Source organism: Penicillium antarcticum (assembly GCF_028974205.1).
Source record: "Penicillium antarcticum strain IBT 31339 chromosome Unknown utg000003l_segment0_segment0, whole genome shotgun sequence".
NCBI lineage: Eukaryota > Fungi > Ascomycota > Eurotiomycetes > Eurotiales > Aspergillaceae > Penicillium > Penicillium antarcticum.
Window position 1 is genome coordinate 16,563 of NW_026695301.1, and position 26,784 is coordinate 43,346.

Here is a 26,784-nt window from a genome sequence, read left to right on the forward strand (position 1 = left end):
GAAGGAGGTCAGGGTTAATAAAGGATTCAGCAAATTGAGATGCTTTATATTGACTCTTAGATGCTTGAGATTGAGACATGGTAATAGGTTGTCTATAGATATCAAGCGAGAGACTTACGGAGAGAGCTAAGGTAAAAAAAAAAATAGGGGCAGAGGTAAACAGCGTCACGAACGCGATTTCGACGTGTTAAAAGGCGATACTATGTGCTAATTGGATATATATTTAGGGCTGTGGAGAAGTGTTAGATAATCGGTTGGATATCGTGCGGATATTGTGCGGATATCCAATAGATATCCGTTGGATATCGTACGATATCTAACTAATATCCGTATATCCACAACAATCTAAAACTTCTAAGTCCGTCAAATAAAAAAAAGAAACCGAAATTTCTCTCTAATTTTGTATAATATAATAGCAATTAAATAAAATAATCATATTAATTAGGCGTACCCCTATCTCCTAGCACTAAATCCGAAAGGATTAGTGTATTTTCTATAGAGTTACATTATTTTATGGGTGTTCAATAGGAAATGGACTGACCTCATTCTGTATAGAATATATACTTCTACAACAACACTATAGATAAAGGAACAAACTTAAGATTACTAGCAACCACAACGCATTAGTCTAATATCTTAGGTTCAACAAGGCAAATTGATATAACTTATTTCTTAATACAGGCATGTTTCTTATTATTTCAGAGGGGAAGTAGGAGAATCTCTTAAAGAGTACTGGTATAACGAGAACACATGTATATTAACATTAAAAACAAGTGTGTGTCAGCGGCATAAGCGTCACATAGTAGTCTATAATAGGATAAACTAGCGAGATTTATGCAAGTGCGGATAATTTTTTGGATATCCAAGTATCCATTGGATATCCATTGGATGTCCGCAAGTTGGACTTGGATATCTGACCGATATCCAACATCCGCAATTTGCGGACTTGGATATGGAACTGATATCCAAGTCGGCGGATATGCCGCAGCCTACTCGAGACTTATATCTAGCCTTACTAGAAGCGCTATATAGAGGCATAGACAATATTAAGTTCCTAGTCAATAAGTAACGATATCTCTGATATTGATATACTTCTAAGACCTACTACCTCTATCTAGTCAAGACCGACTACTCTAGATAAACTCACAAGGTATCTTAGAAGTAGTAAGTTTAATATCCCTCCCTCCTATTATATATTAAATCTTTGTTTTTGCTAACTTTATATCTCTCTAGGTACTATCTAATTAACACCCCTAGTCTTCTAGAAGGCTTATAAGGCAGAGTATCCTATCTTAGCAAGCCTTGCCCGAGATATCCTTATAACTCTAGCTAGCGGCTCTAGGGTAGAGAGATTTTTTAACTCTGCTCGGGATATATACCACTATCGCCGGGGCTTATTAAGACTATAGACTATTTAGGACCTAATAATGTTTATATATATAACTAGATTTGATATATAGTCTAAGTAGCTTGCGCTAGTGGATAAGTTCCTCTCTACCCAAGAGAAGTATTCGAAGAAGGAGTAGGATAATACTAAGCAAGAGGATAAAGAGTTTGATCCTATTAGCGATAACGAGGAAGATCTTACAATAGAAACTTCTATAGAAGTATTTATTAAGCAGCCTAGCCTACGAGCGCTAGAGAAGAGAAGGGCTATTAATAATAATAAGATCCCTCTACCTAATTTTGATATTTAGAGGCGTTCGTTAGGGCGTATTCCAAAGAGACTAAGACATGATACGGATTTTGTATATAATTAATAGATATAAAGGACAATTGATCCTTTCAACATGAATCATGCACATAAGTAATTTCTAGAAAAGTACTCAAAATTTCTGGAAAGAATACGTTTAGGCTACATATAACAAAGTATGACAGTAAAATACTAAAAAATACCAATAGATTCTTCATAAATTATGTAAATCACGGGGTTCTACATGTTTGTCCCGTTTGTAGGACCGCAAGACCGGACCGGACCGCAGTGGTGCGGTCCTATAAAAGTTGGGACCGCCCAGCGGTCCTTATAGTAAGGACCAAGCCCTGCATGGTCCGGTCCGGTCCGCGGTCTGGTCCGGTCCCTTGCGGTCCTTGCCGAGGTCTATTTATTACTAAATCAAGACTACTATTCTAGCTCCTAGAGCACGTAGGCTTCCGGGATATTATAGCTATAGCCCAAAGAGCTCCTAAGGATATCAATATTCCGTCTACAAAGGTAGCACGGAGTCGACTACGCACTATAGTCTTCGAACGCTATCGGAAAATACTCGAGAGCTTGCCCAAAGATAGGAAAATCTCAATTGCCCTTGACTATTGGACGTCCCCTTTTGCCCAAGCATTCATAGTAGTCACTGGATATTTTATTGACAAAGACTAGAACTATCGAGAGCTGCTTCTTAGATTTGAACCACTTCGTGGAGCACATTCTGGTGCTAATCTTAGTGCTATTCTACTTCGGCTTCTACGGAATTATAATCTAGCCGATCGAGTGCTTACTATCACTACCGATAATACATCAAACAATAACATATTAGTAGCAAGTATTCAAGAATCGGTTTAGTCTCTTAATCTCGGTAATAGTACAGCAATCATTCGAGTTCTATATATGGCCTACGTTATACAATTAAGTTTGAAGCAACTTCTCGGATAGATAAAGGTAGAACCAAAGAACAACACTGCCTAGGCCGAATAGACTAAATCCTAGGAATAGTTAGTTCGGGCTAGGCATTAGAAAAGGGAGATTATTGACACTCTAAACAAGGTTCGCCCCTGATTAATCTAGTAGATATCTAATTCTAATATCGCATTAGCTTCGGGGCCTAGCGTTCTTTATTAACGCGAGCCCCTAACGTCGTGAAGCTTTCCTATCTCTTCAGATAGGTTCGAACGCTCTTGTTCTAATATAGGACGTCTATACGCGCTAGAACTCGACATTCTTAATACTTCGCCGAGCTAAACGACTACAATCCTACTTAATTGAATTCTATTCAAAGTATGGCTATCCCTACCTCTAGCTTGATTATAAGCAATAGCGTTAGATTGATTATCTACTCCTAATTACATAGCCATTCTTCCGATTTACGACTACACTATCAAAGACAAAGGATATCACTATCCACCTAATCTTTGCAATCTACAATAAGCTCTTTGATTATCTTGAAAAGTCAATTAGGCAGCTTATAAGGAAGAATATCGCCTAGAAAAAGCTTATACTCACTACTCTCCGCGTAGCCGAGGAAAAACTAAGGTAGTACTATAGTAAGACGGAGGATATCTATAGTGATATCTTTGCTATTGGTATAATGCTTGCTCCGCACCTAAAGCTCTAGTTCTTCCGAAATAGAGAATAGGGTAGTAGGCCTAAGTTAGTTACTCGATATCGATAGAGCTTTAAGGACTATTTTGAACCGTATAAGCAACGTCGGTTAAAAGAACAAACTAGTAGTGATTAAGAGCCTACTACGCAAGGCTTAAGCCTAGATCTTGATCAAATATTTAGCCTTAACCAGGTATCTCAAGCTTGTTAGCAGAACGAACTTACAATATATCTTGATAGTGGTAAGTATACCTAGTCTTTATATTGTCAAACTTAGGTTAATCAATATTCGTTAGCAACTACTACTACTATGCTAGTTCGCGCGTTCTAGAAGGAGCACTAGGCTATATTTCCTATACTTGCAAAGCTCGCACAAGATATTCTCTCGATTCTTACGACTAGCGCGGGCGTTAAGCGGCTATTTAATATAGCGTAGGATATCTATCACTATTGTCGCGGCTCACTAAAAGCTACAACAATTTAGGAAATCATATTATATTGTTACACGACCGAGTTTAAGGTCTAAGAAGACGTGATTGCTATCTAGAAGGAGTACTTTTCTAAAGGCGATATAGAAGCGGATTATAAGGAGAGAGATAGTCTAGATAGACAATAGCTAGAAGATACAATTAAGCTAATTAGTGATAATAAGGAGGGGAACGAGGATAATACATAATCGGTTGTTATTCTTGTTTAAACCGAAGCAGCTATATAAGGTTATTTAGAAGGTTCTCTTAGAAAGAGGAGAAGGAGTATTGTATTGCAATAGGATACTAAGGGCCGTAAGGATAATAAAGAGCTAGAAGAGGATAATATACCCCTACCTAAGACCTAATAGCGTGTCTTAGGAAGATCTCGAAAACGCCCATAGGTTTATAACGATCAGTTTATAGAGTATTAGTCTTTGATAAAATTAAAGCTATTCACACTTATTTTGCTATCTAGTATCTATAAACGTGACTACCTATAAGCAGAATACATATAAATACAGCCAAAAAAATGCACAATTTGTGTATATCACGAGATTCTCTATGTTTGCACTATTTATTAACCCGTGGGTAACCCGTGGGTCGGGTCGGGTATGACTATCAAAACCCATACCCGACCTCGGGTATAGACTTTGGACCCAAAACCCGCCAAGAAATGGGTATGGGTCGGGTAAAACCCGCTTACCCACGGGTATGGGCGAGGCCTAACGATAGGATCGTTTTTTGGACGAGAGAAAACCATTCACGAATGATTTTAGGGTCTTCGCATTTTGCGCGCTCGTAGTTATATTGCCTTGAGAATCGGGTTGAAAGGTCGGGATGCCTTTTCACGAAGTTATAAACCCATTTCTCGCCGACTATTTGAACTGGTATAGTTCCGCGGGCCGCGAGAAGAAGATTCGCAGTTTCTCGTACAGTAGATAGCCGAGGCGCTGCTCCACGGTCATCAAGAGAGATAATCCATTTTTGAAGCGATTCCTCTTCAATTGCTGTCAATTTATGGCTATTAGCGCGGGTTTCGGCGCGTGGTTAGTGGCCGCGTAGTCGGTCTTGAAGAGTTGTACGAGGTACGTTAAAACAGCGCGCTGCTTCACGAACAGAAGATATTTCTTGGTTCTTAATAGCCTGAATAGCTAATAAGACCCTGCCTTCTTGCTCAATTGAATTTCGAGAGGATTGAGTACGAATTGGTGGCATGGTGGGTGGTTAAAGAAGAAAAGGTCTAATTAATTGACGCGTTCCGCGTTGGGTGGCCGGCTGGCTTACATGGCCGGCTCGCTTACCGAATACGTTAAATAGCAAGAAATAGCAAGTAATAAAAGACAGAGATTTGAATGCCCTCATTGGCTGAGCAAGTTACGGAAGACAGCAAGTTCCAACAGCCTGGATGTGCCACGAATCTCAACAAAATACCCCTGTAAGAAATAGATCCAATATTCGGAAGTTATATATAGCTAACATGTGCTTTGATGAACGCACACTATGCTGTGACAATCTTGAGTATAGAACCACATCAAATTTATTACAACACTGTAGTCCTGCTCTTCCAGAACAGGGCATCCTTATGAAGTCCGATCCTAGATAGGCTCCAACAGGTTAATAGAACTTTGATTGATTGATTGATTGATTGATTGACTTATGAAGTCCCAAAAAAAGATGCCAGTCCATCTATGACTTTCGTTACAACCCGTCGATCGGCAGGGCTAAGCGCGTCCACTTCAATTTGCACCCAGCCATCTGCCTTGGCTTTCACCAGCTCCCAGACCTCTTTAGACTCAGATTTCTCGTGTTCTAAGAAAAGACACACAAGGGACGTAGCCAGTAGACTATGCCATACTTCAAGACGGGACACCTCGCCCGCCTCAGCTCCCTTCAGTTCCTCGTAATCGCTGTGTATCTTGTCCCGGGTGCTGACTGGATCAAGACCCATAGTCTGGAGTAGATGATCGCTCATTTCCCAGTAGCCCTCGAAGCTCTGTAGGCTAAAGAGTTTGTACTCCACGCTTCCAGCGTCTTCTTCCTTATCGTCGGATCCGAGATCCGGCTGTGGATTAGCCGGTGAATAAGCTGGACTTGTCGGCAAATATGCCGGGCTCGAGGGGGCGTAAGCAGGGCTGGGACCACCGTATGGTGGACCCGAAAGTACAGATTCTGCAGACGCAAAGGAGGCACTGGCGAAGAGGGAGCGGACATCTCGAACTTTTGCCATTACCCGACTAGCAAAGCCAAAACTAGGCACCCTTCTGGTCTTGTTCATCTTGATCGCGCAATCTATCTTGGTATTTTTGAAATCTCCATGATCCACCATTCTGCGGTCAGCTTGAAGACCCCTTAGTCCCCGTAAGCCGACATATCTATGATTGCTTAAATCCAGTGGGCTCTCATCCTGTATCGCAACGAATGAGCAGTGTTTCCCTGCAACTTGGAACTTGACTCCTAATCGCTCGCATTCTCTTTGGTTCAGCTCGTTGACTCGGCTCTCCCATTTGTTCGTAATTAGCTTGCCTTGGGTGTCTTTTGCAGAGTAGATCCAGCCATGGGACTCTTCGACCTCGGTGACGATTTTTTTGGCAGCGAGCTGATGGATTGTTTGCCCTTTGCCAATATCCTGAACTGGGATCTCTAGCTCCAAAGGACCATGCTTGCTATTGGCACGAAGGGTGATTGTTTCTGGGAAGGTTTCGGAAGCATGCGAGAGGAGAAGATAGATGTTTGAGCGCACGAAGGGAAAAAGACCCGCGAGGTCGGCTGGAGCTTGTAGTATTCTCGGAATATTAATTTCTGGAAGAGGCTCACTCAAATCCCCAATCTCCTTCTCATCGTCGTGGCTCTGGTCAAACAGAGAGATCAGCTTCGAGGTAGCTTCTGTTTCCTTTTTATCACTTTCGGGCAATTCAAACTGCACGAAATCCTCTTCAAGATTGGGAATATTCATATCCAGCCTGCTGTCAAGAAGTCTTGGCATCAATGCGCCCTTCAACATCCGGACTACCGTCTTGTTCATATCTTCATTCTTGAGGACAGTCTGTGAGAATCCTTTGCCAGCTCTGGATATACCGTTGACGAGAGAATGGGATACAGAATTCCCGAGGCCGAGAGTGAAGAACCTTGCAGAATGGTTTTGGTTCGCTTGGTTGACAAGATCAAATATTTGAGATTGATTCCGAACTGCGCCATCAGTGAGGACCAGAACCTCGAGAAATTTGTCTAGGTAGCGATTCTTCACGGCTGTCTGGAGCCCCTCTTGGATCTCTGTGCCTCCCATATTGGCTTTAAAGCTCTTTGTGTACTTGAGGGCTTCCCCAAGGCTTTCATTGTTGCTCGTCTTGCTTCGTGACCATAATGCTTCATGCCTAGAGCCGAAAGATATTATATTGAAAGGTACACCCAATGGAAAGGATCTGAGGAAAAGTTCCAGACTCGATCGCAGCGCTGATATCTTGTCCGCCATGCTTCCGCTGCGATCGACGACAAATACGATCTCGGAGGAGTCCGGTGGTAGACTGAACTTTGGTACCAGCGAGACCATCAATGCCTTTTGGTCTGGCAAAGTAGGATGTGTCTCTAGGAGAGCAAAGGGCAGGTCTTGTTTATCTGCGTTGACAGTGATGACGAAGTCCTCGTGAAGGACTACATTCTCTTGAAGTTTCACAGAGGCGAGGCATGACTGAAATGTAGATTCCTCCATGGTTGATACGCGGCCCAACTCAACTTGAATTGGATGGCCCGGTGAACGTATGTTGCGAACATGGGAGCCTTTTTCCATAAGAACATCTACTACGATGGATGTTCTCAGAAGACAACCTTCTGGTGGATCCTGGCTGGCACTTTGACTTTCATATCGAGGTGCAATCAAAGAAGGGATAGTGTACCGAATCCCATCGGTTTGAGAATCCTGAGACAGCTCTCCGATGAGTGTAATCTCAATGATAACAAAACCTGCGGCGGGAATATTTCCTAGTCGTGTGCTGAAGACATCGGCAGCACTGACCGAGCGATCGAGGACAGCAGCAGACTTGCCTTGGGATTTTGCTTCTCCGTAGATTTCATTTGCTTTCGCTTTTGTTTTGACCGTACCTTCGATGACATTGTCACCTATGTGGCAAGTAAAGCCGACAATACTCGAGCTTTCATAAAGCGGGAATGAGTAGGATACTTCAGAAATGGATTCTGTGGACGAAGGATTCACGAAGGTCTGCGTGAAAATTGTTCGCGAGTTGGTAGTGATAATATTTGCGTGCGCATCCAGTCCAATCTGAGGCAAAGAATTTCTCACAAATTGGCCATCTGCATCCTGTAGATAGAAGCAACCGTAAGACATGTTGGTAGCGAGTTGCAAAAGAGAAGAGGAAAAGGGGGCCAAACCGTTACTTATAGGCAGAAAGCAGAAATCTTGAACATGACTCACAGTCTTACAAATCTCAACGGTTAGGCGTCCACTAATATACGTGTATCCAGTGCCTGATCTTTGCATATTGACTCAACAAAAGTCTACTAAGGCGAGCTAAGAAGCCCTTATTCCTGGTGTGACAACCAGCCCCGGCATCCTGATAACAACCTTGGATCCTTGACTAGAAGCAATTTTGCGCAGACCATACTGCTCATACGAGTAAAAAATAATGTGACCTAGAAATCCTACAGAGCTCTCAACGTCTCTTCATTGACATTATCAGTATCTCCACATTCAGCCACTACCAGGCGAGGCGATCCGCATATTTTTTATGCAGCGTATTAATATCCATGAAGACATCCATTTATACAATATATAACCAGACCACTTGAATATTCCGCGTAAATGTTTTCTTTAGCTGTGAACCCCGCAGAGTCCGGTCGCAACAGACTCTGGATCGACGCAGCACTTCTTGGCCCCGCCCCGAACGGTGGCCGCATTGCAAGATAGGGAAAACGAAGCATAGAATAACTTCCTCTGGGCGTTCAAGGGGGGTTTTCTTGAACATCTCGTACCGGAGAGCGGAATACCGCTGCTAAAAGCTGAATTCTACCCTAGTGGGTGGAAATGCCCTGGTTAGAAACACCGCGGCAAGTCCGCCGACAAGTTCTCACCCAAGAGCTACAAATTGCCCTAGGAGATCGAAGGCGCCACCATTAGCGAAGGATAGCGCCTCAGCTTCCTGGAAAACAACATCAAGATTGGCGGTACGATCAACTGCTCCATCCAACCAGGGGACTTGCGAGTTTTGTAGATGTGAAGCTGGACACCCGAACGATGCTTCCCACCACACATATCGGTAGAATAAACGAAACATTAATGACTAACTGTTAGATGAAAGAAATCATGGTGATTAAATGGGTTTTCTGGTCGAAAAAATAAAACCAAGCAGATTCATTCGTTCCATTTCTTGTTGAACAGTGAAAGAAGTAGGGTGTTTATTGAATATCATTGGTCTGTAAGCATTCTCCACTCAATTCCACGCGAGTTTCCTAATACTCAGGCTCCCCCCAAGTCGGATGCAAAAATTTATTTCACCCTAAGACCTATTGCCTGGTTCCCATATTCCCCAGGCCTAGGATCCAAGTGCCCTTCTTACTTGTTGGTTGATATCAGCCACAGCGATAACGTGGATCCCAGTTACTCCGGCCACCCGCAGAATAAAATGGATCCCGTAGCAACGGATGTTTTTGAACATCAAAAATGCCCCCACTTCGTTCTCAAAAAACTCAAAAACTGGTTGAGCAGGAGGGCCGCCTTATGTTAGCCATTGAAGCTATAGGAAATGGGAAATACAGCTCTATTAGAGCTGCTGCCGAAGCTTTCACTATGCCGCGATCAACGTTACAAGATTAGATGAATGGTAATGAAAGTTGGGTTGTATGCCGCCACCATCACGAAAAATTCTCTGAAGTTCAAGGGGAATCGATGGAAGAATGGCAAATCTCTGTGGATCCTAGAGGGTATGGCCTTACACATAGGATGTGTCGAGATATGGCTAATTTACTACTCCGTGCCGGTGAATCAACCCCTTCTGAAAGTTGGCAAAAATCGGGTCACAGACTTTATTAAACGCCATGATTCTCTTGCCTCCTATCATTCTCGTCGATATAACTATGAGAGAGCTCTATCTGAAGACCCTAAACTTATAAAATGGTGGTTTAATCTCGTCCGAAATACCATCCAAAAATATGGTACTATTCCGGCTGCTATCTGGAACTTTGATGAGACGGGGTTCGTGACGGGTGTTATGTACTTCATCCGTCTAGAAAACTATCATACTCGTCATCGTCGGACTGCGGTAATGCTGTTACCCCCTTCCCATGCAGGATCGCATGTACGCCTGTCCTATACGACCTTTCCCCGGGATACTCCGCACCCATGAAACTATCATGCTCGCCGACGTCCGAAAATGCCGGTATCATCTTGAAATGACGGGTTGGGTGATTTCTTATACTGTCCAACTCCGAATTCCCTCCCGGAAGTGGAGCACCTAGAAATTCCCGCGCCGACTCTTCATCAATCACTATACATATTGGATACATCATTGTGTGGTGTCGCCCCTCCTGCAAATCCACCAATGACCGAAAGCGAGCATGAATTGAGTCTTTTGACGCTCCATCGACCTGCGCCGGATTATCCATGATAACTGGACTGTGATGGGCCCAGATATCGTTATATAAAGTCGAAGAAGGTGGCTCGACAGAGAGCAAAGGAACAGAATGCGAATCTACATGATTTCTATATATACAACCCCTCGAAATTTCAGTCGTACCACTTAGTTTACGTGGATGAGTCTGGATGTGACAAACGAATCGGGTTCCGAAGGACTAGCTGGCGTGCCTCGGCACCATTTAAGGTAGGCGACTTTCATCGTGACCAGCGATACCAGATACTGCCCGTATATTGCCAAGACGGAATTGTACTCTCTTATGTACTCCAGGGCTCCACGGATTCTAGAGTCTTCAAGGAATTTCTTGATCCGATTCTTCGGCATTGTGGGAGATAGCCTAAAACAAAGTCCTTTCTAGTTGTGGATAACATATTTTTCCACCTTTCTGATCGTGTTGCAAATATATATCTAAGCAAGAGTAAAGCTCATGTATCTACCACCTTACTTACCTAACTTGAATCTTATCGAGGAGTTCTCTGAGTTGAAGGCATTAATTAGACGGAATTTTGTGCGGTATAAAGAAGATATAGAACAAGGGTTTCAAACTGTCCTCGAGCGGTGTACTGAGGTTGTTGGATCTCGAAAATAGAGTGCCTTGGGTTATTTACGACATTCTAGTGTGGCTATTGACTAGAGTGCGCCAAAAACCGCAAAACTGCAAAATCGAACCAACCCAAACCGCAATTAGGTCGGTTTTTAGGGCCAGTTTCAGAAACTGTTGCAGTTTTTGATTGTTTGGGTTCAAACCGCAATGGTTCCTGGGGCCCTTATAGGTTGTGAAACTAGACAAACTAGGTGGGTCCTTTTTATTGCAAATTTTGTGTATTTTTGCTCTGTTTCTTGGGGTATTAAAATTATAGATAGATGACTTATTCGATAACCTATATTTTGAACGTACGTAAAATGTCGCGGACTCCGTGGGGGACATGTATCACATCAGTATCCTATATAGACACTATATATATATATATAGGTCAATATTATACGGAACCCCATTCTTAGCATTTGGACCCAGGTCAGATAACGCTAGGCCTAATTAGTCCTGCCAAGGTAATTTCATTTCCAATGCATTATTTGGTAAAAATGCATTGCTTCATGGCAATACTAGTTAGTGGTCTGAGTATCGGCGGCCATGAACCCTGGGTCGGCCTTCCTTTGACCCGTGCTGCTCAGGCTGCCGGTCACAAGGTTATTGCGACTTCGCGCAACCCATCGCGCACTCCTGACCTCGTGGCCGAGATCGAGTCCAAGGAAGGCAAATGGGTCCAGCTTGATGTGGACAGTCGCGGCTGCGGCAACGTCACCACTGATCTTGAAAGCAGTAGCGAGCACATTGACGTCATGGTCAACAACGCTGGCTATTCCAATTACCCCCTCCCCCTCCCCAATTGAGACATTCGAAGAAGAGGTGCGAAGCCAAATGAAGACTATGTACTTTGGTCCCTTGCGCCTTATCCAGGCTGTTCTGCCCCACATACGCCAGCGCAAGTCTGGCGCGATCATCAACATGAGCAGCGGTACTTCGCTCGACGGCATTCCCGCTATGGGTGTTTACGCAGGTGCAAAGGCTGGCATGAATGGTATGTAGTAATATCCAAGAGGCTCTTGTCAAGGGAATAAGCTGACTAGCAACTTGATAGCTCTCACTAAGATCCTCGCGAAGGAAGTTACCCCATTCAACATCCGCACCCTGACTGTTATTTTGGGAACTTTCAACACCAACATTCCCAACTCGGTGGTTTCGTGCGAAACTCCCCCGCTAGAAGACTACAAGGGTACCTTAACCAAGCTGGTCCAGGTACTCCTGGTCAGTGGCAATATCAAGCCTAAGAGTGACAAGGACAAGGCGGTGCAGGCTGTATTCCAGGTCGTTGCTGACGAGGGGATCGGCGAAGGCAAACAGATCGAGAAGCTTCTTCCGCTGGGGAGTGGCATGACCCCTCATCTCAAGGGCGTTCTGGACTATCTCGGAAATGCCGTAGACGTGTCCGGTTCTGTGACTAACAGTGTGGATGTCGCCAAATAGAGTTGATTGTCCCAGGGTTCCAAATGTCTATTGAAGTCAAATTTCCAATTCGGAATGGATACACTAAGTAGCGGTTTGTAGTAAGCCCATATGAATGTCCCAAAATAGCCTAAAATACCCCAAATAACAAGACTTTCTACATATATCACACTTATTCTGCCTCGATAATGCCCTAAACTGCCAGTGGAGAACTCCATACCTTGACCACTTTGGATCCCTCCAGGCTCGATATACGAGATACACGTACCACCTTTCCTCGCGGGTAGCGAACGACTAGATCATTGATGCTCTAGTAAGATGCTGTGTAAGTAGTTGGAGTAGCACTGAGCAAAAGGATTTCATTCAACAAAGAATCGGAGCCTTACGGTCTGTAAGGTGGTCACAAAGTCCCACTCAACGGCAGTCGGAATTGATTGACGCTCTTCAGAAGATGCTTACCGCTATAGCCAGGCGCATTGCAGAGATGGCCCACCACATCCTCGGCCCATTTACCGGCCTCAATGACTGCAAGTGACACCTTTGGGTTCTCCGTAAGTTAATTTGCTACATTCAGACCCACAGGGCAACTTTCAACAATGAGATAGTCAAAAACACGTTCTGAAGTTTGTCCGAGTACGGCGCTCGCCGAGACCGTCATTCTGCAGGTATGCAAGATGCCGGCTGCGAGGGGCAGCAGAAGATGCATGAACATCTGGGATGTTATATAGATTGCCAGGAAAAGCTAGCAATGAACTCAAAAAGTAAGTATACAACGCTATGCCTTTATATTTCTTTTTCTGATCTGCCAGGACGTATTGCTGATTTTATACGGCATATCAACACAGCTTACGCCGTCGCTCCATTTGCCCTTACCCCCGAGACTATCACGGAATTAGCCCCCAAAGGCCGCTCGTACCCGGGTGCACTATCTCAATTGGATCTGTTTTCATATCTCTGCGTACTCGGGGCCGTTGTGGTATATCTGGTTCGCCCCGGATCTTTCGTGACTACGCTGCGCGCCACGCCTAGGCACCGGGCAAAGACTCAGCGGACTGCGATGTCTAATACTGTATAATCAAAGCCACGCCCAGTGCTATCGCAACAGCCGAACTCCCAATAATCGCACCATATTCATTCCAATCAGACGCCTTGCTACCAAGTATATACGCAGCATTAGACGTAGAAGCATTCCCCGTGGACTTAGAGCTAGCAGTGCTAGCTATAGTCCCAGTCCCGCTATAGTTTGCACTGGTAGACCTAGCCGTAAACCCAGCTGCCTCCAGATCAGACTGATGATGTACCATGGTAACCATAGGCACAAAAGACATAGCCGTCAGCACACCCTCGATTCCACGAGGAAAGGATGTAGATGAAGTCGACGTAGTAGCGCTCACAAACGAATTCACGTCGTAGGTGTTTGTCTTCGTGATGCCGGAATGCACGTGTGTCCTGGTAACCTTCTCCCAACTGTAGTCACTATCCACGTAGACCTCACAGCCGACGCTGGGCTTATAGGTTGGGACTTGAGCAATGCATTGTCCGAGACCATTTGGCGTCATGGAGCTAGAGGATGAATTAGCCTACTTGCGCTGTAATCAAAGCGATGTCGATTTACCTGGGACAACAAAGCGCCATCGTCCGACTCGGCTCCAAAAGATTCGCCAAAAGTGTCGCAGGCTCCTCATAATACGGTATCTTATCCTCCATCGTGGTTAAAAATCCAGAGGTACTCAGCGACTTATCATCACGCGCTGCCATACCAATCGTCTCCCAACCGTAGGGACAGTACAATCCCGGCGAATAGTATCCAGCAGAAGCGACCCATTTTGTCTCATCATACCAAGTTGCCGACGTGGTGGTGCCAGGCGGAATACAGTCCCAGTCACTCGTTGGTGTAGGACAGGCGACTTGGAATTGGGCCTGGGTCATATATTCATCAATCAGGGCGAGAGAGAGTCTGTCCGTTGCGGTACAGCTGGGCGCAGGGGTGAATGTTGTTGTTATGGGGCCGTAGTTTTCGAATGTCCAGTATCCGCCGGCAACAATTGCGGTAGTCATTTTGGAAAATATTATGCGATTGCGACGTTTTTTGGGCTCCTAGCAGGAAAAGAAAGGATTTCTCAAAAAGAATGGCCCCTGCAATTAGCATTATGTGGGCTTTAAAGGCCCACGCGCATCCTAGTGCTGGGTGTTGTGGGTATTAGCGAGAAACTAAATTTGGATAGTTAAATTACCATCCCTGGCAGTGGTATCGGAGATGTTCAAATGAGGCTTGAAGTAGTTTGCTTTCGATGGATAATTTCCTCCGTTACTCTCGCTAGCCAAGCGAACTGCCGGTCTGGCCGGCTTGGCAGGGATCTAGTTTATCCAGATCCTTAGGCTAGGGCTTGCTTGGGTTAGTGTGTCTCACAGGGTCATATGGAGTTCTTGGCCCCGGTTATTGGGACTCTGAGGCAGTCTTACCGAGCTACAGTAACCTATAAGAAGATTTACAGTAAGTGGCTAATATCTGCGGGAACAGCTCCCATTGTTGGAACTTGGCATAATCTAAGGCCATACACAGTTTCGCCCTGGTCATTTTTCCATAATTGAAGCTTTATCGCGCTGAACTAAACCGCGGTCCCCGGAATTTCCGTCGTTGCACATGTCCTTCATGTTCTACCTGCCATACATCATACAGCTCACCCGACCTTTAGAGCAAAGCTATCATGCCCCTTAATGCTTCTTTTTCATCCCTAGCCCGTTTTCCGCCTTTTTCTGGACAAGCTGGTATCCGCCTCGATGATGACACGGTTCGGGGACCGCTGTTTTTTTTTTCAACCCAACACAGGCGTGCTTTCATGTTGACAAACAGGCGCAGCAGCATCCCCAATTGCGCGACGACAGGATTCCGCATCCCTACACAGCCCAAGTAGCAATACCTAGTGTGGTCAACAATTGGAGATCTCAAGACAATCGCAAAAGGCTACACCCGCTGGGTGACGACTCATTCCATCCGGACTCAACAGCGAACTTCCGCATCGTCAGCCGTGACCTATTGCGCATGTGTACCAAATACCCGTAATAGGATTTTTCTTGCCTGGTCGCCATCTCCTTCTAAGTCGGATATCTGCTTTTCGTAATTAGTGGCCTTTTCTATTGACTGCCGCTCGTAGCTCCCGCCTCCGAGCTTTCCCCAGAGACCACAGCTGAAGACATATTTTCATTCGTCGGAGCCACGCTGTTCCAGATCAGAGCGGTTCTTCTCTTATTTGAAGCGTGCAATAAAAACCATACCAGGCAGTCTATCATGCTCTCGAAAGAGGCGACAGTGGTTCTGCTGGTGTATTATTTGCCAAAGCTAACGCTTATAGCTGCCCGCATCACCACCAACAGAGATGCAAGCCTAATTCAGTGAAGCTGCTACTGCCAGCCCCGCACCAACCAACCCCGCCAAAACCTCAATAGGCCTAGTGCCCTACCTGGCACGAGCTCAAGACGTACCATTTTCACAAAATAGAATTCATGGCTTCGATTGCAATGTCTGCCGGTGCTACTATATTCTATGATTGCGGTATCTGTACGCTCCCCTAGATCCATAACAGCCTAAGCTTGGGTAATATTGACGGCTTGCATTACATGACGGATTTTGTTAGCGGTGTCATCTTTATTATTTCCTCGGTTCTATATATGCTGGAGACTCAGCTGACTCAGTAGACCTCGGTGCCATATCTTCTGGGATGGCATGTTGGGCTGTGGAACCTGATCGGGTCTACTGGGTGGACCCTGGTGGCCTCGTTTAGTTACTTCTCCCGCAGCTGGTGTGCCTATCAGACTATTTAACCTTAACCTGGGTCTCTGCCGCTTTTTTGGTCGGTACCATGCTGCTTTGATACGAGGCACTCCAAAAATATCCTGTGAAAATGTCAGAGGAATGCAATCTTTTATTTTTATCCTAAAAGTGATATGGACTGGTAAAGAAACCGGAGTGAAAGCGCCATAGTCGTTGATAAAGTGTTTATTGAGGACGTATATTAGTGCTGAAAGACAAGGGAGAAAAAGCATAGATTTCTTTCCATGACGAGCAACTAGAGCCTTCCGGAACGACATTACATACTTTCTAACGTCGCAAACCCATTTAAAAAGCGACGATAGAGAAGGAATAAACCGGTAAAGGTTATAGAAGATCCCCCATTAGACACTCAGATAAACCCAAGCTTCTGCAGAATCCAGACCTTTTTGAACTGTTCTGTGGTTGACCCATCCTTTTTGAGATACCATTTGGTGACTGGCAGACTTTTACAATCAGGGTATCTAGCGTAGTTCAGCCACATCAAGGGTGACATGCACATAACGTCCAATGAATTGACCAAAGCTTTCATTTCCACTAGTATTCTCCTTGCATTGTGAGCGCCGGACTAGCAGCCTAAGAGAGAGGGTACATTTGTTTTAATCGTGATCTTCCAAGATGCATCTATCTCCAAGAGTCGGAAGAGAAGCTCGGCATAGTCTCTATAGCGATAATGAATGATAGTTGTATATGCCCTTGTAATAGACCGACTTATACTTCCTTCGAGGGAAGCCATGACATTTTTGCCTAGCACATTCATTCGAATACTTTTGAAGCCCTTAAACTCTACAATCATTATGATGATGGCTTCTCAATTGGGCATAGCCTTGAGGCGCTTCAAAAGAGCCAAGATTCAGGGTCGCTAGAAAGAAATATTTGGAGCCCATGATGAAGTGAGGGGCTCATAGATAATATACAGTATGGATGGATGAATAACTTCATTAACCCTGACCCCTTGTTGAAGTTGATTTCCCATCTAGACCAAAATACGAATCTGCATTCAGCCTTGTGGATTGTGGTCTAGATTCTAATTCTACCCCGTAAATCATAAACACTTGGCTGGGGAGCACCTGAAAATCTCCGCTGTTTGGCTTTGCGATCAATCATAGGCCATCTTCTAGTGGCTCTAGTCGACTCTTGTCGATTTTTAGTACCAAGGAAATCATTCAACGTTGGAGAACCTTCACTCTTAAGTCGAATACAGAATATAGTCCACTATGCTGCGCTGGATACGGTGCAACGGACGGGAGAGATAATTAAAAATCATGAGAGAGCGGGGACAAGGGAAGTTCTATGTGGAGGAGGGATATAAAATCAGTGCCACATGTGCATCTGACCGATGTAATGGTTGAGGAAATTTGGAAAGTTTGCGAGGAGCAAAATGATCAAAGCCTAATTGATCGTCATCGTGTGCATATGACACATTTTCTTGGACCCTTGAAAATGGAATAAATGGAGTAATAGTATGTTTATTCGTTTTTATACTCCAATGCTAAAGTGACAGCCCCATCCACTTCCAATCGAACCAATGACCTAGTGGCCCTATAGCATATGTCTAGGATTTGTTTCACAGGGTTATTTCATTATTGGTGGGACGTGGGATGGAAAGTACTTTGCTTACGTTCCTGATCACACGATCGTCCTAATTGATATAAATATATCTTCTCATAAGTCTGAATCTGTTACGTATGGCCATTTCCATGAATTGTAAAGCTCTAGCACTGAAACTTTCGAACTTTGGTAGAACTGGTTTTTCTGACACCTACAAGAGGCTATTAGTTTGAGTGTTCAAATCTTGCTGAATGATAATACCGAGGTATTATTTATGCCTCGGCGGTTAATTCGACTAAGATAGATATCGCAGAGTCTGTCTACCTCGTCGTCGAGCATGCTGATACGTATCTTTACTATAATCTGAGTTGACTGGATTTCAATATACTTTGCGAAACACAGAAGACAATGTTGAACATTATTCTGAGGTAATGTCGAATATGTACGCAAGGGCAACAAAGATCAAGCAAGCTCACTGAATTGTGGATCCTTTAAACTTTGAACCTGTCGCTTGACTCTTGGTCTCAGTCTTGTGAGATATGAGAGAAACTTGATAGTATCAAGGACTTGGAACTATTTCTCCTCAGTAAGTTAATAGTCATGCATTGGTGAAATTCTAGACAACGCAGAGTTGGATGCGATTTATCACGGCCGTTGTTGCCTTTAATTGGATCACACGTTCATCTTCTGTCCACTCTCATCGCTATCCAGCTTATGTCCTGCATCGTGCACAGAATTTGTCTCGTAAAGAACGGATTCCTCGAGATACTCAGGTTTCAGCTGACCATGCTTATCGTAGCGGTAGGGCTCTTTGATGGAGATCGAAACGGCGTTGAATACGTTTGTAGACTTCTTGAATATGGCATCCATCTCCTCAAGAGACCTGTAGCGTGTTTCAGGGAAGAAGAAGTACACGAAAGGAAAGATGAAAGCATTTCTACGAGTGTTAGTGGAATCTCTGGGCCAGCTCCTCTCACCAGATTTGGAAGGACAGGGGCCTTACATAACAGCGAATATGATATAAGTTTTGTACCCAATGCTATCAAAGGCGACAGGAGTAATCATGACGACCATGAAGTTGAAAATCCAGTTTGCACTTGAATTTTGTAAATCAGAAGGTGTTATAAGAGGTTTGACTATTAGGTAGCGACTTACCTTGTGGCTAGTGCATTCGTCGGGGCACGGATGCGCAGAGGTACAATCTCTGCCGGGTATAACCAGGTCATTCCAAGCCAACCGATGGCGAAGAATGTGTTGAATACGAATAAGAACACGGCTTGGCCGATTCCCGCCTGCTGGTCACCAAGCACGGTCAGGCGATAGTTGGTACCAGCAAGGACAGCCATGGAGATTGCCATGCCAGCAGCCTGGTTATATTGAAATTGGTTAGTCAAAATTCTTCAATCCTAAGGTAAGTTATAGATTCTCAAAATACCCCAAAAAGCATAAGTGGACGGCGTCCAACTTTTTCAATGATGAAGATAGGGATAAAGGCAGCCATCAGATACTCTGTGCCGTTGCAAGCAGCTAGCAACTTGGGAAGGTTACCTTCCCCGAGACCTATCTCCCTATAGAGGGATGGTGCCTGGGAACTTCGGATTAGTATGCGACTGATGGATTCGCAGTATGAAGAAATGTCTCACATAGTAAGTAATGAGGTTGATTCCAGATATCTGTTGGAACATTTGGTTGATATAGGCAAGGGCCACTCGATGAAATTCGCGATACTCGCTCATATCGAAAAGACTTCTATACGATCCCTTGGACATCTCTTTGACGGTTTCTTGAATGGCTAAAAGCTCATTTTTGATATAAGGGTCATCGCGAGATCTTTCGTTGAGACATTCTAGGATCTCCAAAGCATCATCGTCCCGCCCTTGCATTACAAGCCATCGTGGAGACTCAGGAAGGTGAATAATAGAAGTGAAGATCACGACAGCGAAAAGAATCTGGAAGGCAAGCGGAAACCGCCAGGCCACCTCACTTTCCCCGATAAATGAAAATCCTGTTTCCAGGTCATCAGAACGTGCAACTTGGTACATGATTGATGATTGTTTGACCTACCATAATTGATCCAATAACTAAGGGTGATACCTGCGGTAATGAGCATTCCCTCGATCATAACCATCTTACCACGGTCGTGGGATTTTGCAGACTCTGACTGCCATGTTGGCACAGTGCTTGTATTCATTCCATTTCCCACCCCGGTTACGATACGTCCAACAATGAAATGAGGCAGGTGGAAAGCAGTGGCTTGCAATAAGGCACCTGTAGCCATGATGACACAGCCACAGAAAATAGTTCTTCGTCGGCCAAGTGGGTTTCCAATGAACACCGTCAGAATAGCACCGAAAAAGCAGCCCAGATTATATGACGAAACTGCAATGCCTTGATTCAAGCTGCGCTGGGATCTGATTGCTGGATAATCTTGTATGGCTGGATCCGCGGTATCAATATCGTGAAAGTATTTGGTGAAAGATGGAAGATCTAGTAGTCCCCCAGTGACGCCTTGGTCGTATCCAAAAAGTCTTGTCATGGTCAGTCACAAAGCAATATAACCATGGGATGTAGAAAACCATACAAGAAATCAAGACTTCCTAGGGAACTAATCGCCAAGTTGAGGGCTCTGCCTCTCCAACCGAAAAATTTCGGAATTCCGAACATTGTGTTTGGATTGCACAAATTGCGGAAATCGAAAGGAGCGTTGCGGGCAGGGAATGCACGAACATAGCGACTCACGGGTTATATAGCATTCGATTCCTAGACCCACCCCCGGATCGACGAATGCGGTATTCCGAAAAAGGTACCTTTCCATGGTGCATTGGCAAGGCCAAGATATGGGGAAGGAGGCCTGCGTAGTGGGGATGGGAAGTGCCACCGATGTAGGATTTGGGGGCGGCTAATCGGCCGGAATCTGACTGGTCAACAGGACACCTTCTTTCCGATACGACCCATGCGGCTGTGCTGCCTACGTAGGAAACGCTTGGCATGCAGACCAAACACCTCCGCGGTGGTATAGTATCACTTGGCAGCGGCATGGCACATCTTGGCGGCTGCTTACCCCGTGGAAATCTCCCAACATGCCACAATGCTACGCTCTATTTCATTCCGGATTTAACCGGCTTCGCCCCCAATAATTTGGGTGAAAGCGAGGAAGAGGAACATGTAAGGACCACAGAATGACCTACCTATAACTCTCGTGGAAAGCACCCGGCAGCTTACCCCAATCGGAGGACTTGTTGTTGGAGAAATGTGTTACAAATGTGTCACAGATTGGTTAGAATATGCCCATTATACCAGGCCAAAAAGAATAATCCTCAATGGATTTCTCTAGCGTGCAGCTCTTGGACCATTTATGCCAAGAGCGCCACACCACCGCCGAGGGATGAAGCAAGCTAAGACGTCACAGACCGGAGTCAATGCCTTGATGAGACTCCCAAAATAAATGCTGGCCCATGCGCGTCTCCTTTTTAAGGAAAAGACAAGTTGTTCAATGTTGCTTTTCAACGTATCGCATGTCTTATTTGCCGATATGAAACAGCGTCGTATGAGAAGTGAAGAAAGCATTGCCCTGAAATCTTGAATTAACAGTGGCGCATCTGTAGCGTGGTAGCAATTGCCACAGGAGGACAGGAGAAAGAAACGGAAAAACGAACAACCCCAAAACAACCTTATCTCGCTAAGCATGCGAGACAGCTTTATGTCACCATTGCGTTTTCTCTGCCGTTCTTGCGTTCGAAATCCAAACATAGAGAGTATGTTGAATCGTGCAGCTCCATAACTGGCAAAATTGAAATTTAAATAAACCATTCATGTTGAAATGACAATCTAACTGCATTTTTGAATGAATTGACAGCAATGGAAGCTGGTTGAATCATTTTCAAATGGCCTGGAGTTTTTGGAACCGATAAAGAAGATTCTGGGAATTCATCAATCAATCAATCAATCAACCAGTCAATCAATCAAAGTTATATTAACCTGTTGCAGTCTATCTAGTATCGAATAGCTATGAATTTTTCTGGGAATTCATCAACAGAGGTATTGGTAACAAGGATTTCTTATGGCCTCAACTTCTCTCAGGTTTCTCTCTACTTTCACGTTTACTTTGATGGGGGTTAAAATTCGTACAAACCACATGATCATTTCCTACGGCTCTTCGTCATATACTACTCCACGTTTCAGCACCGCTTAATAGTGGCGATCAACGCTCAGGCTACCTTAGGTACGCTACCTCTCAGGGTTGAAGGTGTTCCCAAAGCGAGTTGGAAAAGCATAAATAGTGACCCTTATGTCATTTTTTAATGATAACACGTTTTTTGACGTAAAAAGGCGCTGAGAAAGAAAAAAACGGAAACGGACGCATGCTCTAGAAGTTCTGCGGCCATGACCTATGGGATGGATCATGATGTCTTTCGCCTTCAAGTTATGTCTTACTATGTGTTGTCGCTCCATTATCCTAATCCCATTGTTAGATATCTTACTCCATGGAATTACGGGAAACATTCGCCGTGAAAATCACAGTGGAGGAGGCATAATTGATATCAGAAATTGATTTGATCAGCTAAACTTTGTTTAGAGTATTCAGCTTCGCTGTCGTCTATTTAGAATGTTCAAAATTTGAGGTATTTCAATCGTATACAAGATCTCATCACGTGTTCATCTACTCTAAGATAGCCTGTACATCTCCTTTCTTGACGGGCTTAATCAGGAATGTGTCGATTCCTGATCCGAAAGCTTCTTTCTGAGCATTAGGGCTATCAAGTCCAGTCAATGCGGCAATGACTGTGTGTGGCAGGGACTTTTGAGCCGCTTCGCTCAAGCCAGCCCGGTGCTCCTTCTCTGAACGGCGCATCTGTCGGGAGGCTTCAAATCCATCCATGACGGGCATTGATATATCTAGGGTTGTTAGTAAATTTCGACATATGGAGCTATATAGCAAATGATGTAGTAAAATCAAAGGACGTACCGAGAATCACAACTTGGTACTTGCCGGGGTCGGCTTTGTAGATCTCCACCGCCTCTGCGCCATCTTTTGCAGTCACATAATTCCGACCACACTTTTTAGTGTAGGCACAGAGTAACTGCAGATTCAGGTCGTTGTCATCAACTAAGAGAACTTTCGATCCGGTTGTATCTGCCTGCGTTTCTTGTTCTGCCGTCTTGCTGGAAGACATTACTTGGGCGCCACCCTGTGGGTTTGCTTGTTGGTATTGCTCGGTTGGTGGAGATTTAGCCCCTTCACGATTTGAATCAGCCATTGTCTCCGCTGTTGGTCGCTTGCTGATTTTCATTCGTTCTTTGGGAGGATCAACGGCTCCGAGGTCCATGGGCAGGTGAGAAGATTCCGGCATCTCCACCCAGTGAGTCGGCTCATCAGCACTGGGGCGACCAGCTTCTTGGTCCATCTGCCTCTTGATGCAGATATTCAACGCACGAGCTAGCTTCCGTGGTCCACACGGCTGGCTGATAAATTCGAAGAAGGCCGTTTGATCACGGTTCTTAGCTGCAACGAATAGTCTGTGGGCTTCCTCGGGAGACTGACAGATAACGACAACGGGTGAGCGGCATCCATCTTTGTAAGCAAGCTGTGACGATAGGGCAAAGAGGTTTCTCCCCTCAGTATCTTCACTGTCCAGCTCAGTCTGTACTGCCAAGTAGAAGTCGAATAGGAAATGTTCGTCTTTGATGGGCGACACGTTGGATACCTTCAAACCAAACCAATCACAGCATAGTCGCTCCAAGGATGAATAGAGGGCTGTGTCTCGTTGGGAGTGGAGGGATGATCCAAAACCTAACAGGCCAATTGTCTTGTCTTGCGTATATCTCTGCAAAGAGCTAAACTTTGAGTCTGACGAGGAGGCGTCCGGTGTACCAGAGGAACGAGTGAGTGGAGTTCGAATCGAGAGATTTGTTCCGACCCCCTGAGTCGATTCAATCTCAATGGACCCACTGAGGAAGCCGACCGCTTGTCGAACAATGCTCAGTCCCAGACCGCTTCCAGACGCAAGAGGGTCTTCCTGGCTGAACGGAGTGAATACGTCATTTTGGAGATATTGCGCCCCAATGCCCTTGCCAGTATCCTTTACAGTGAGAGTGACTTCAAATTCGGGATTATCGTCTGCAGACCCAGTTTCACGTTGCATAGATTTCAATCCAAGGTAAATGTACCCCGACGGGGTATACTTGAGAGCATTTCCAAAAACGTTCATCAAGATACGACGCCAGGCTCCAGCATGGGTGTAAAAGTCCCATTCAGTGTCTGGCTGGATATCGAAAATGATGGTCACTTGACTGGCTCGAGGGCCGACTGCGTCGGATTTTTTCGTTGGACCAGCCCATCTCGAGGAATCCCCAGTCAAGGCTGGAGGGGGTGCCTGTGGATGAGTGTAGAAGCTATATCCCGCAAAGACACAATCTGCAACCTCCTCAAGCACTGTATCCAATTCGACATGCGTGTACGAAACACTTCGGCCACTGTCCTGGGTAGAACCGCTGCTCATATCCTTCGCACCTGCAGGCATTGCTTGCTGCTTCTTTCTTGACTTCCTCTTTGGGCGCGGAGCTTTCTTCTGGTACTTGTCAATGAACGTGAGATCGAGAAGATTGTTTATAGTATCCAAAAGTGTCCGCCCACATGACTCGATGGTATGAACCATGCCGTGTTGTAAAGCATTCATGGCTGTGTCGCTAAGGATATCCGCTGTTCCTAAAATGGCGTGCAGCGGGTTTCGAAGCTCATGGGTGATGCTGCTGACAAGGTTGGTTTTGGCTTTCTCCGCTATCTCAACATCCAGGCGACGTATCTCGGCCATAATACTATTTGTGAAGGCCGATATGTACACTAGTTCATTCTCCGTCGTGAAAATGTGACCTGGATCATTAGTCCAGACAAGCGTCCCGGCAAAGCATCTGCCTTTGTCGGAGTCCCAAATTGGTAGAAGAAGGATATTCCTGGCATGGGCAAATATTTTGATCAAATTATCGGCATCCTGTTTGAAGTGTGGCTTGCGTCGCTTCTTGCTCCTGGGCCGTGCCTTATCCCCTCGAGGGGCGCCAGCAAAGATGTTGGATTGTGACCCGGCGCTCCTTGTGTCACTGTCTTCTGAAATGAATCCATTCGCGTCATAAGTGAAAATCTTCCCGCGGGGATATCGACGAATGAGGGAGGTGAAAAGGGGCTCTGGGACCACAATGGCTTGACCAGCCCTGGGCCCATCATTAATGCTGGATGTTCTGGAGCTTGAGAAGCCCAAGCATTCAGAGACAAGTGGATTTTCCGTTTCGGATTCTCTGTCGAAATCAGGCATAGGGCGTTTTGACGAAGATGCTGAGTCGGTGCTCTCGTCGCCACTTGAGCTAAGATCTTTCGAGGTAGGCCCCGATACTTTGCGATGGTTTTGCTTGATTAGGCTTCCAAAACGCTCGCTATTGGCATCAAGGAACATCACGCCCTCTGCTCCAATCGATTCCCGAATCAAGTTAGCCGCTCGCGAGCACACCTGTTTTATGCCGGAGGAAAGGCTATCATCCTGGAGGTTGTCTCCTGCAAGCACGCTTCTAACAGTATTGTCTTCGACCTCGACCTTAGATTTTGGGTTGGGGTCTGACCGCGTTTCATTGCCGTTTATTTCAGGATTGGATTCATCTTTGGCTTTCACTGGTGTGTCGCGGAAAGCAAGGTCCGTTTGGTCTTTCTTCGTCGCATGTTCTTGCAGATGTTGTTGTTGAATATTCAACTGCCCTTCAATAGGCTCTCCGGACTGCTCCGATGCAGCATACTGTGCGTTGGCTTCTCTCCACGAATCACGAAGAGTGGACCTGCCCTCCACAAAACTGCCTAGACCGACGATCATTCGCTCCGCCTGGTAATTCTTGAGTGCAGATTGCTCCACGGCCAGATGCTCCATGATTGTTCCGGCCATATCCCTCATAAACTGCAAATCATATTGGTCGGGATTTGACGTCCTCGGTTCAGTGTCCATCACACTATAAGCTCCAATTGTATACCCTCGAGGGCTAATTATGGGAACTGCTGCGTAGAACTTGACGTCGGAAAATGCGCTCAGTACTTGACGATGCTCGAATCGCTCGTTCTTGCTCAGATCCAGCACGACTAATGTGCGATCGCCGACAACATCTTCAAACTCCTTAGCGTGCTCGGAGGGTAGACCCTCCACCCAATGGCAGAGACCCTTCTCTTTGGGCAGCACACAGCACCCAAGTCGAAGCTGGTCGCGCTGATCGCGAGCATGGCTGCCAACCAGACTCAATGACGGGGTGGCTTCTGCGACCACATGTTGGTGGGTCCGATCAAAGAGTGAGATAAAAGCACGTCGAGCCCCCAACCGGATAGCGCCTAGTTGGGCAAACGAGTTCAGGGCAGTGTCGCGGGAAGGCTGCGGTTTGAAGGTATTTTGGCTAGCATTGTCGAAGGGGGCGTAATGCGACGCGGACTGTTCACGAGGGAAATACCTGCCCCACCAAATCATCAGCATCCATTATGTGGGGCTCAAACGAAGCCTTACTTGTAGAATTCTCGTTCCTGAGCCAATCTGTAGTACGACTGATGAGAACCCCCAAGCGCAGTCATGATTAGAACCGATGGTGAGGAAAGAAAGTCGCATCCACCCAGAAGTAGAGTGTAGAAGTTGAAGTTGAAATCCGGTTTGCAGAAACGGTATAGACGTCACCCAATCAGATGCGCGAGTGGCAATCCGAGAATTCTGGGCTAATGACATCATCAGCCACAGGTCCACTTTACTAGATTCATAGGAACTACATGCATACTTCGACTTAAATTCGAAGTACGCTATAGGTAAATGGTTTGGTTTATGTGGGTGTTTGAAGTATTAGGTCGCTAATTAGTCATGTCAGTAGGTCTAGTTGAAATAGTCAAGAACATCGATTGTATATATCTCTCTGAAGTGAAATTGCTTAACTCCTAATAGCCTAGTTCATTCTTCGCTCGGTCATAA

At 45.3% G+C, this 26,784-nt stretch overlaps 8 protein-coding genes across 8 annotated transcripts; 4 read left to right on the forward strand and 4 right to left on the reverse strand.

Annotated features, from left to right (window-relative positions):
• Positions 1–5,437: 5,437 nt before the first annotated feature.
• On the reverse strand, positions 5,438–8,122 carry N7508_002711 (VIT and vWA domain-containing protein; the record flags this gene model as incomplete). The annotated part of the gene is made up of 1 exon (XM_058460777.1): positions 5,438–8,122. One exon carries the CDS (start codon positions 8,120–8,122, stop codon positions 5,438–5,440), a length of 2,685 nt encoding a protein of 894 aa, XP_058321354.1.
• Positions 8,123–11,519: 3,397 nt separating this feature from the next.
• Positions 11,520–11,816, forward strand: N7508_002712 (Short-chain oxidoreductase; the record flags this gene model as incomplete). The annotated part of the gene is made up of 1 exon (XM_058460778.1): positions 11,520–11,816. One exon carries the CDS (start codon positions 11,520–11,522, stop codon positions 11,814–11,816), a length of 297 nt encoding a protein of 98 aa, XP_058321355.1.
• A 28-nt stretch (positions 11,817–11,844) lies between these two features.
• Positions 11,845–12,450, forward strand: N7508_002713 (uncharacterized protein; the record flags this gene model as incomplete). Its single annotated transcript, XM_058460779.1, has 2 exons — positions 11,845–12,004; positions 12,065–12,450. The coding sequence occupies 2 exons, from the start codon at positions 11,845–11,847 to the stop codon at positions 12,448–12,450; spliced, it is 546 nt and encodes a 181-aa protein (XP_058321356.1).
• A 1,040-nt stretch (positions 12,451–13,490) lies between these two features.
• On the reverse strand, positions 13,491–14,487 carry N7508_002714 (uncharacterized protein; the record flags this gene model as incomplete). Its single annotated transcript, XM_058460780.1, has 2 exons — positions 13,491–13,992; positions 14,045–14,487. The coding sequence occupies 2 exons, from the start codon at positions 14,485–14,487 to the stop codon at positions 13,491–13,493; spliced, it is 945 nt and encodes a 314-aa protein (XP_058321357.1).
• Positions 14,488–15,137: 650 nt separating this feature from the next.
• N7508_002715 (uncharacterized protein) lies at positions 15,138–15,493 on the forward strand (the record flags this gene model as incomplete). The annotated part of the gene is made up of 2 exons (XM_058460781.1): positions 15,138–15,221; positions 15,260–15,493. 2 exons carry the CDS (start codon positions 15,138–15,140, stop codon positions 15,491–15,493), a joined length of 318 nt encoding a protein of 105 aa, XP_058321358.1.
• A 225-nt stretch (positions 15,494–15,718) lies between these two features.
• Positions 15,719–16,251, forward strand: N7508_002716 (uncharacterized protein; the record flags this gene model as incomplete). Its single annotated transcript, XM_058460782.1, has 4 exons — positions 15,719–15,753; positions 15,824–15,958; positions 16,014–16,089; positions 16,126–16,251. 4 exons carry the CDS (start codon positions 15,719–15,721, stop codon positions 16,249–16,251), a joined length of 372 nt encoding a protein of 123 aa, XP_058321359.1.
• Positions 16,252–18,481: 2,230 nt separating this feature from the next.
• On the reverse strand, positions 18,482–20,473 carry N7508_002717 (sugar porter family MFS transporter; the record flags this gene model as incomplete). Its single annotated transcript, XM_058460783.1, has 7 exons — positions 18,482–18,746; positions 18,813–18,905; positions 18,965–19,176; positions 19,245–19,394; positions 19,453–19,814; positions 19,874–20,337; positions 20,391–20,473. The coding sequence occupies 7 exons, from the start codon at positions 20,471–20,473 to the stop codon at positions 18,482–18,484; spliced, it is 1,629 nt and encodes a 542-aa protein (XP_058321360.1).
• Positions 20,474–22,469: 1,996 nt separating this feature from the next.
• On the reverse strand, positions 22,470–26,399 carry N7508_002718 (hybrid sensor histidine kinase/response regulator; the record flags this gene model as incomplete). Its single annotated transcript, XM_058460784.1, has 3 exons — positions 22,470–22,705; positions 22,776–26,281; positions 26,335–26,399. 3 exons carry the CDS (start codon positions 26,397–26,399, stop codon positions 22,470–22,472), a joined length of 3,807 nt encoding a protein of 1,268 aa, XP_058321361.1.
• Positions 26,400–26,784: the final 385 nt, after the last annotated feature.